The following is a 10,891-nucleotide window of genomic DNA, read 5'->3' as shown; positions in this document are numbered from 1 at the left end:
AATTGTGAAGAAAAATTATGTATAGAGAATGTGTCCGATGTATGCACGTATACACGTTTATAGATGTGAAAGCATTTAATTTTAGTCCATTATACTTTATCATTGCATTTGATATCGATGTTGTAAACATATCTCGAAATTATTTATCTTTAATATTAAGTCCTTGAAAATACAAATAGTTTGATATTTTTATTAAAGGGTATTCGATCTTTTAGGAAATATGTAATAAATATTCAAATACTTGCGATATTTTTTTTTTAAGTATAAAGTACATCGATCTATAATTTTACCTAAATACGAAATACTACATATTCACAGAAGTAGAATACCACTTTAATTCTTCAAACTATCAAATTATTCATACTAAGTGAAAATTCATACTGTATGAATGTGTAAAGCTATTTATATCCTACGAAAAACCGTATTAATTTTTCTTTTTATACATATTAGCTACTGTATATACGTATAAGGTTCCAGGAGTGTTATCTATAATGGAAGAACAGCGGATGAACTTTCTGGAAAAATAGCAACGATTTATTAATAAAATAACGATTTTAAGCAATTATGGACTGCCATATGAATGAATGTAAGGCTAAAATGAGCCTTCGATCACAGACCATATTAAAACTTATCCTACATTAAAAAATAACAATGATCAATTTTCGCCCACATCCAAATACAGTCGTTTAATTATTCGAGCCCCCGCAGATTTATAGTACTTTCAGATGGTACCGAATCAAGTAATAGCACCTGATACTCTGTTCCTACTACGTCATCTTGATAATACATAGAAGGTAATTCCTCTGTGAGCAATAAACCTTCTTCTAAATCACTTGCACCTAACACAACGTCGGATGCTCCGACGAGAGAGTCTAACACAGCACCGTTTGCTTTTAACTTCCACACGTCCGAAAATGTTAAATCAGTTCTCGCCGATCCCTGATCTTTTCTCGCGTGTTGATCAGATATTTGTCGATGCAACATAACTTGCGACGAAGATTCCGACGTTTTCAATACGTTAGAAAGAGGCGGTGGTTCCGGTTCAGGTAAAGAGCGATCCGTTTCCGCAGATGCGCTAAGGATAATAGCGTCACATGGTGCTACCATTATCATTTGCTCTGTAGGCTCCGACACCGAAGGAGCTGTACACAAAATGTAATCCATGTTACAAACGGAACTCCCTGGTACTCTTTTCGACGAGTTATCACAATCTTCGACGGGAGTACCGTGTACTTTTAGCATGTGGGCTCTTAACGTGGCTTTTGTTGTATAAGAACGTGTACAGGTTTCAACAGGACAGTGATACAAGGTTTTAGGTTTATCTTGTATAGGCACTGCGTCGTCTTTATTTTGATTTTCATTATTATTTCGCAGATTAGTATCGATCAGTTCAGATTTAATCGTTATCGACGAGTCTAGGCATGACGTATTTACATTCAGATCTATCAATTTTCTCTTTGATTTCACAACCGGATTTATCCTAGAACAATGCGTTTCCTTCGATTTACTACGTTTCTGTCCATTGACGGTGTCGTTGGAATTCGTCTCTACGTCTTCCTTAATTTGATGTTTCTTGATGTGAACGTACAAACTACTTTTCGCGGAAAACTTGGCGTTACATATAAAACACTGAAAATATCTGCCTTCCTTATGCGTCAACCTGTGTTCCTTGAGATGTTCCGATCTCATAAATGCTTTCCCGCAAGAAGGAACGTCGCAGACAAATTTTCGTTCGTTGGTGTGTTTTTTCTGATGCCTTTTCAATTTGCTAGACGACGAGAAGGCCCACTGGCAGCCTTGAAATGTACAAAGATAAGGCTTGCAACCAGTGTGCGAACGTATATGCGCTTTCAACCTGCATGGCTTGTCGAATACTTTTCCGCAGCCAGGCCACGAACACTTTACGTCTACTTCCTTATAACTATGGCATCTTTGATGCGATGTCAAAGCATTACTACTATAATATCTTTTACCGCAGCCTTCGTGTTTACAAACGTACGGAGCATGACTCTGATCGTGAGATTTCATATGCAGTTCAAGAGCCCTCTTGGTTTGAAATTTTTCTGGGCAGTCTGGCACTTGACATACTATCCTATTAGGGCGAGTATGTAGCTTTGTGTGGCTCCACAAATTGTAAATTGTAGTAAAACGTCGATTACAACCCTGTACCTCGCAAACATAGTCTTTGCGTTTCAAATGTGTCTCCTTGTGCCGTTTGAGCTTAAATTCCGAATAAAAGGCCCAAGCACATCCTTCAAAGTCACACTGAAACATAGAACGAGATAGATCGATATTATACAAGTTTATTTACATAATTAAAATTTATTTACCTTAAAGGGTCTCACACCATAGTGAGCTAACAGATGGCCTTTCAGGGCATAAAGCTTGCTGAATTGTCTACTGCAATCCTCGCGTGGACAGTCCCATACCTTCCCATGCTCATTTATCGATATCGGTTGCAAGTTGTCGTCCGTAATGCCCAATTCCTCCAAAGCATTAGATATCACCATTTCATGATTACTACCATTCTCTGCATTCTGTTCTATCGTGCTGTTCCAAGCCGTCGAAGTATCTATTTTCGGTAATTTCGGAAAGTTCCCCGTGGCCTCTATGAGCTCCGATGTCTTCCCCTGATAAATCTGTTCCTCGGTACCCGTATTTATAACAATTTGAGTCATGTTCGAAATTTTATCCGTAGATATCGCTACAACCGCCATCACTCCATCTTCGGTATCGATAAAGTCTTCCCCAGATATCGTAATCTCATTCTTCATCTTCGTCTCCCCAATTCCTGGTACTTTCCTCCGCTTCTTAATAATTCGTGGTTCCAATTTCACCTTAGCTTTACTTTTCAACTGTTCAATTATAACATTCTCCGAATCAGCTTCAATCAACTTGCTGTTTGGCAATTGGTGGATCGCATTCTCTGACCCCAGATCTTGCATATACAGATTCGAATCGTTCTCTGGTGCGCAACTGTCCTTTTGAATATTGTCCACTTTGTTTACATTTTCTACGTCGTGCAAAACGTCAACAACGATCTGCGCGGTTTTACTATGGGACACTTGATCCTCTGCAATCATGGTCTTTCTTATTAAAGAAGTTTGATCCGGTTCTGGGCATATCTCCTCGACATCCCTGTTGGAAACGCTTAAAGCTTGAGCGCTGGTCGATGGTAGGATCTCGCCAGCGACCATCATGTCGTCAGGAGATAATGCCAATGGATCCAGAGGGTCCAACTGGAACTCTGGCAATATGAAACCATCCTTTTCGCAAGCGTCGAGCAGCTTTTCGTTCTGCAGCTCTTGGAGCAAGGGATCATAACCTAGGTTAAGTTTCTTGTCAGACAGATCGATGTCGATGGAGAGACCGTCAGGGTCCTTTTCCAGAAAAGCGTGCTGGAGTTCCTCGCCCAGGTATCGGTCGACGCCCTCCTCGACCCCTGACTTGATCCCGTCGAGGTCCATGCTCGACACGGACTCCGTCCGCGTTTTTAACCATTTCTCGATATCAGCTACGGTCTCGACGTCGGCTGTCTTCGCGATTCCCTCGACGTTTACCTCGTTCGCGACGCCGTTCACCTCGTGGCTACACTCCACCCAGACTCTTTCGGAGTACTGTCCACTCGTTCTGTCGTCGCCGCTCGCTGTTTTATGTTTTCCTTTTTTATTTGCTTCCACTCTTTTGTCCTCGTCCGGCGAAGTGGGCAGCAGACTCGATTCGGTGTAACCTATCACGGATCCACCCGCAACGCCGACCTCGCCGTGCGCCCAACCGCGTACCGAACACAAACCGCGTCGATTACGAAATATTCGCGGGATTTGTTTTGACTTGGAAGCGGAGGGAGTTCCTTTACGAGACATTTGACTGCCCCGTAGCCAGCTCTGTAGGGGTCCACACACAGCAACAACGCCGCCATCGAAGGAAACATTTTGTAGAACACGGGCCGCCTGATATCTCTGCGAATCGAGTTAACGCTCGCGCTGCAAGATGACGCCACGTGCACCACTTATGTAGGGACCTACATAACCTATGTAGTCATAAGTCCAAGCAGCGTTACCAACCTAAGCTAGAGAATCTAGCGTTAGAAGGTTTTCGTTTTTTTGAATTACGAGATGCAGTTAGAGTCGTTAGAAGTTGGTTATCGCTGGTTACCGTGTCGACACGTGTTCATCTTGTGAAGAGAAATAAAGAATTGAAGAGATAGATAGCTGTGTTCTACTATACAAGACCGAGATTACCTTCTCCGGACAAAAGTCATTGTTATATAAAAGTTTAGGCGTAGATGTACGCTACACTTATGCGGGTTTCCTAGCCCCGCGACTCCTACTGTTCCAGGAATGAAGAAGTCAGGAGAGAAATGTAGACGGTTAGGTTACAACAGCGACGAGGTGAAATTTTATTGTGTATTCGTAACAGACGTAAGAACACGTCTATACGCTGAGAACGTTGCACAACAACTGCCGGTCGCATGCGACTTCGCAACATGGCCGCTTCCCCCACTCTCGCGTATAGAGTGAGAGGGAAGAACGCAGTACCTACACTTACGCGCGAGATTCAAATGTTACAGGTGATTCATACGTTTAGTTTTTAATGTATGTAGACATAAGTTCTATTTACGATTATATTTTTTTATAATCCTCGATAAAGAGATTACAGGTCTCATCGTAGTTTCTTTTGTGGATTCCTGGTATTTTCGCTCGAATGAATAGCCATCTAGCAGTGAACATACCGAACTATTTTTCGAAGTGAGCGCCTCTATTGGGAAAATGCCCAAGTTTGTCCTCGAATAGTCTCAATTTTCCTCACTAGATGACGCCATTTTACATTGTATTTACCGACCCCTGTCGGTACATAACCGTAATGTGATAAAAACCACTGATAATGGCGCCATCTAGCTGTAACAAATGAAACTATCGAGGACAAACTTGAGCGTTTTCCTGATAGAGGCGCTGATTAAACTCCGAAAATTAGTTTTCTATTTCGCCATCAGATGGCGAATCGGTCGCTCCAAAAAAAAAAGCGCGCGTAATTTGAATTAGTTATGCATACATTAAAATTAAGGAAGTTGTTCTGATATATTTTTATGTACATCCTTCGATATTTTTTCCTTAAAAACGCACCTACAAAAACTTAATAATATAAAAGTCATAATTGTATTTTTTGATTATTTTTAGTTTATTTCATTAGTTAGTTAATAAACTGTTACATCCAATCATGACTCAAATGCAGCCCATATACAATCATTGCATTTCCAATGAAAAGTAAATTATGTATCACTTTGATACAGATGTTTAAATGAAAGGATACCTATGCGCCGACTGACAGAGCATTCAAACTTCTATGTGTTCCATTAAACGCATTTTTTCCTTCGCTATGTCGTTACAACATTTGTCTTCCAATATTCAATCAGGGCCGTGTCTCTACGTATTTGTACTTTTCATAATTCTTCAAATATTTATATGGGTAACGAGGAACCGTCGACAATTTCTTCTACCTTCACACAAATTTATGGTATGCCAAATTATAGCAATATTAAATGTGTAGAAGCACGAATAAAATCTGTGAATGTAAGACTGTATGGTGTATTGTACACGCGTAAGGGTTTAAACGAATGTGTTCCCGAAGCGTAAGAATTAAAAGCATATCCTGTCGTAGCATATTTAATAAATAAGACGTTTAAAAATGTGTACAATTCTTGTTAATAGTCTTTTTGTAAATGTTGAAAACAAGTTAGCGACGTAAAGTAACGTATTAATTAATAGAGTACGTCGGTTCCAAGATTACCATAGTAATAGAAAAAAGGTTTCCAAAAACCGTACACGAAGTCTGATTGAATTTACAATATTAACATCGAGACGTAGTCACTTTTACGGTGGACGCAAGAATTATGTTGCGGTGTTTACAAGTTTTTGATATCATGTCTTTATAAAAGTACAGGCTGAAACGTGCTTGTATTACTTTATCTAAAATCGTACTCATCCATGGAAGTCAGAAATATCACTATATCACGCAATACCATATAGAATACTATTTAAATCCTATAATTCTACACTTTTTACTATTTAAATTCTACGCTCGTGTGATGCAATTTCTTGTAATAAATAGAAAAACAGAAAAATTATAACAAAAATAAGCCATCATTGAGCTTACGTTAGAAATTACATTCGACTTAACGCGATAAGATTATTTAGCGAAAAAGTGGTACATAGAAGTGGCTATGTACTGGAAAGTATAATCGTAACGCGCAAGATTTAATAAGTCACAGCTGCTTTCAAATTAAAGTGATCTTGGCGGAGATTCGAATATTTCTTACACGAATAATAGTGTAAAGTTTTATTACACAATTGTATAACTCTAGAAGCGTTCGAGTGTATTATAAAGTATTATATACGTAAAAGATTATTTTTTGGTGTCGCTTGTATAATACAATTACTAAATTCAAAATTTAATTTTAATTATCGTATCCGATATAACATGTTGTATTCGTGCGTTGAACTGAATTTTAGTAGGAATATTCTATTCAGCATTGCGTACATAGTGTTTTGTGTTTACATGCATACTCAATGTTACAAAGTCATCTACTAGGTATCAACTATAGAAGGTGTACTTAACAGTTCAAACAACAAGACATAGGAGTTCGTACCATCTAGGACTGACAGGTAATATTTAATCGCATAAAAATATTCACCTATTATTAACTAATCTAAACCTAGTTTTGAGTTTTCTATGCAATGGAGGAGCTCAGAAGATTGAGAATTAACATATTTAAACAGCGTCTGGTTATTACTATCGGGTATTTTCGAATCGATAGTCGAGATAACATTATATGCAGCAGTTCAATGAATTCTCATTGAAATATGAAAAATATACTGTTGTGTCTACATTATTATTATTATTATTATTATTATTATTATTATTATTATTAGTATTATTATTATTATATAGCAGTTCGATGAATTCTCATATGATTACCCAATTTTAAATTTGACAAGAAATACTATTGTATTTCTATTGTTCAATATTTTATTGAATCTATTAGGCTCTGTAATTCAATTGTACTCAAACTTTTAAGGTATTTCAATCCTTTTTTATTATTGTAAATTTTGGTAAAGCTTTGCAAGGAATTGCCTATGGATTTCATTGTTAGTAATACATATTGAGTATCGCAATAAAAATTCAAAGAATATTGTAAGTTACCTTTTTATAATCATGGAATGGTACTGTTTGTAATTAAAATGTAGAATAAATAATTGAATGTCTTTTGAATACAGGAATTATTGAATATTTTGTCTTAACATTTCTATGGAAGAAATACATTCGTTTTTACTAACATCCGTTGAATACTTATTTTATAATCGATCGATAAATTTTACGTGATTGAAATGTTATAGAAGCAATCTAACTTCAACGCTAATATCTGCAAAAAATTTACTTATCATACACACAAGATTCTTGTAGTTAAAGTAAATGTCCTTTTAAGTCGCCATTTAGGTTTCTTCTAAGTCTACGTTTAGGATTGTATGCATTTTCTTCCATCGCGTGTATTATAGTAAGTGTTAATACTGTTGTGTTTTTTCGATGCAAAATGGTAGTCGTTTCTTGACATGTAAATGCTTATAACATGTATATGATAAAATTGATGAATGTTTATATGACTTGTGATACGATTTAAAGGGTCTTTACAAATATGTATGTTTATACAATATTGCATAAAAAAAATTGTAATGAGAATTCATTGAACTGATTAAGAATGTTCCTTAAAATGACTGATGCTACCAAGTCTATTACTACATATAAGTTATAAAACAAACGCACACTATCTCTAGTGTTCACAGCGGAATGTTTTTATAATATAAACATTACGCGTTATGCATTTATGCCAATCAAGAAATCATTTACATTGAGAATCAAATTAGATTTTCGCATCTGAGACTCTGTTGGAGACAAGATATTGTACAATTGAAAGCTTAAAAGTACAATTATCTTAACAAATATTAATAAATCAGCTTTTACTCTGACCAGTAGTCTGCTCAACAATGCTCTGAACGCGAATGATTAAAATACAAAATGATGAAACCTTGCTTGATTTTTTTCAATGTCTAAAGGACAGTCTTCAAGTTGATCATTTGTAGCCCTGGAGACAAAAATCAACTCAAATCGTGTGATGTCATAAGGAATAGTAATTATTCGATCGACGAAACAATTACCGAGTAACCAAATCCATACTCGTAATCAATTTCAACATTTCTTCTTTAATGTTCACTGCGGAATGTTCTTGTGGTGTAAATATTGCGTATCGTGCAGCTATGTTGATCAAGAAAACCATTTACATTGAGAACTACTGTGTTTAGAATGAACATATAAAGTCCTGACGCGTATATTATATTAATCATTAATCTTCTTGAGCTTCCGTCAGAGTTGTTTTTAATACTATGGCACAAGCTTTCTGTGCCAAAATGCATAAAAACGCATGTTGCATGGTTTAATACTTATTCCAATAGGATAGAGATATTAAATGTGTTGCTAACATTTAAACCGAATCACTTTGATTTGAGAGCATGATTTTCTACTTATAATAATAAAAAATATTCAAATTTGATATAAAACATTCAAATTACAATTAACTCCATTCTGGTGACAATGAACAATTAAGAAGTTGCGCATAGAAACATTAAAAAATGTACTCAAAGGCTACATTTCATTGCTATCTCGATACACCCTTTTTTTACATGTATAATGCTATTTATTTAAATAAATAAATAAATAGCCAAGTACTTGTTAAATGAATGATGCAAAATGTTATTACAAATGAAACGTATTTGATGAAACATTTTCTCAAGAAACCAAGCGAACGATAAAATAATTGTATTTTCGGAATAGGTTCCCAAGCTATGGATTGTAGTTCTAATCTGACTCCAAATAAAATGATTTTTCTACATTTCGAAAGTATTTGTACAAAGGATCATTCTTTGTCGTTTCTTGACTTCCAAGTTCTGTGAAATTAATCAAATGGGTTTAAAAAATAGGTCAACAATCCATTGCTGGAGGGATAATAAATTTTGTATCGTAACTTAGCGCGTAACATAATTTAAAAACTGTAATTCTAAATTTTTATTCCACATTATCTGAAAAATAATGTATAATTTATTTGTACTATGTTAATATATAAATTAAAAAGAGAAGTACATGAATTTGAAATATTTGACAGAGATGTTGTTCAACAAAGAATTATCAAAATGATTTCATCGCGTGAACCATTGTCTTATTCATAGTAAGATAAAACAGAACATTAAGTTTCGAGTGTTTCAAACCACATTAAGTATATATAACGCGAGACTTCAACGTAGGCCTAAAAATTATGATTTATCGCTTAGAGTATCTCATGTATTTATTGTTCATTTATAGTGTGATAATTATGGTTTGCGGATAATATATATGTGTGTGAATGTATATACAAATAGAGATTGCCACTTCTATTTTCATTAATTAAAACTATAATTATCTACTTTATACAACATTTACTACACACGTGTCTCTAATTAACTATTCGCATACTACTTGTAAAATTCAGTTGCTTTTGTCAAGTATTAATTGAATGCAAGCTCGTTTTACATTTATCACATTTATTATCTACAATAAACATTATGTAGGCTAGTGGTAGTGCCGTTTAAAAATATTACCAACCTTTATAATGTTTAAATTTAGGTTAAGTAATTTTGTACATATATGTATCGCTTTCAAATGAATACAAATTAAAACTATTATGCTTGATACGACAAACTCTATAAAGACTCTCTCTATTATTCGATTCAATTGACAAGAAAATAAGAAAATAATCATCTATAGGTTGGCAAACCTGTAGGCGGATTTTGCTCTTATAAATATCATTATTTAATTATTCTCGCTAAAAAATTGGATAATATTTATAATACAATTAGTAGAATGTTATATTATTTTGAGATATAAATAAATTTGAACAATGAGTTACATAATAAAATAGTTGATTCGTCTATCGTCATCGATATAAATAAAGTTTCTGTGGAGAAAAAAAAAATATAGATTTGCTTGCTTTGTTCATACGTTTCTAAATTAGATTAATCAGTTCAGGAAAGTAATTATACCATTGCAATGTTAATCTAAATTTTACAATCAACACTTTTTTTATGTAATCTCAATTAATTAGTTTCTATACTAAAGTTTATCAATTAGAATTACATTGACGGTTGTATGAATAAATTTTTCTAAAATTATTGCACCAAAAACAACTACTCAAGAGAGAAATAGATAGGAAACAATATTGGGCAACATATACAAATTCATTGCAACTGAATTACCAAGTAGTATGGTGATACATCCTGAACAGAATCTAACGAGTGAATGTTGACTGATTTTCACAATGATTGATGAACATCATACTCACAAATACACTCACTATATCATCTATATCTTCATGTAACATTATAATTATCAATATATACGTGGCCAATAAGAACAGATTTGTACTTGCATTGAAATTGTTAAGTCAACTCCAATCACTTCGCACAGCCCAGTATAGCGTGTATGTTTTGTTTTCATTATTTTTTTCATTTTCTTTTGTTTAAAAATACAATTTCTCTTCAAGTTGGATGGCAGCATTCTTATCAAAAAAGTTGGCTTGGAGATTGTTGTAATGACATTTAGGAGGGGACATCGGGCCATTTCTGATAGACACTAATCTCTTAATGAATATGTGAAATTGTTCCAATTGTTAATGTCGATATCACAGCGGTTTGATCAGAATAGTTTTTTTTTTTTTTGTAGGAAAATAGGTATCTACATATTATAATAGAGATTATAATACTCTTAATGGGGGAGGGGAGGGGATGGGGGGGGGGGGGGGGGGGGGGGG

At 35.0% G+C, this 10,891-nt stretch overlaps 1 protein-coding gene across 1 annotated transcript; it reads right to left on the bottom strand.

Moving 5' to 3' along the window:
* Positions 1-509: 509 nt before the first annotated feature.
* Positions 510-4,524, bottom strand: LOC128893764 (zinc finger protein 271-like). The gene is made up of 2 exons (XM_054154971.1): positions 2,331-4,524; positions 510-2,265 (listed from the first exon to the last, which is right to left on the bottom strand). The coding sequence occupies exons 1-2, from the start codon at positions 3,861-3,863 to the stop codon at positions 691-693; spliced, it is 3,108 nt and encodes a 1,035-aa protein (XP_054010946.1). The 5' UTR covers positions 3,864-4,524; the 3' UTR covers positions 510-690.
* Between the last annotated feature and the right edge of the window lie 6,367 nt (positions 4,525-10,891).

This window comes from Hylaeus anthracinus, unplaced genomic scaffold (genome assembly GCF_026225885.1).
Source record: "Hylaeus anthracinus isolate JK02 unplaced genomic scaffold, UHH_iyHylAnth1.0_haploid 3, whole genome shotgun sequence".
Taxonomy (NCBI): domain Eukaryota; kingdom Metazoa; phylum Arthropoda; class Insecta; order Hymenoptera; family Colletidae; genus Hylaeus; species Hylaeus anthracinus.
The sequence above is the reverse complement of the archived record's forward strand: the minus strand, read 5'-3'. Positions and strand labels throughout refer to the sequence as shown.

Bases quoted from the DNA above. Each gene is read 5' to 3' on its own strand.
- LOC128893764 (XM_054154971.1), bottom strand. From the start codon at position 3,863: ATGTCTCGTAAAGGAACTCCCTCCGCTTCCAAGTCAAAACAAATCCCG. The intron at 2,266-2,330 runs GTAAATAAATTT...TCTATGTTTCAG, and splicing joins ATGGTGTGAGACCCTTTAAG to TGTGACTTTGAAGGATGTGC.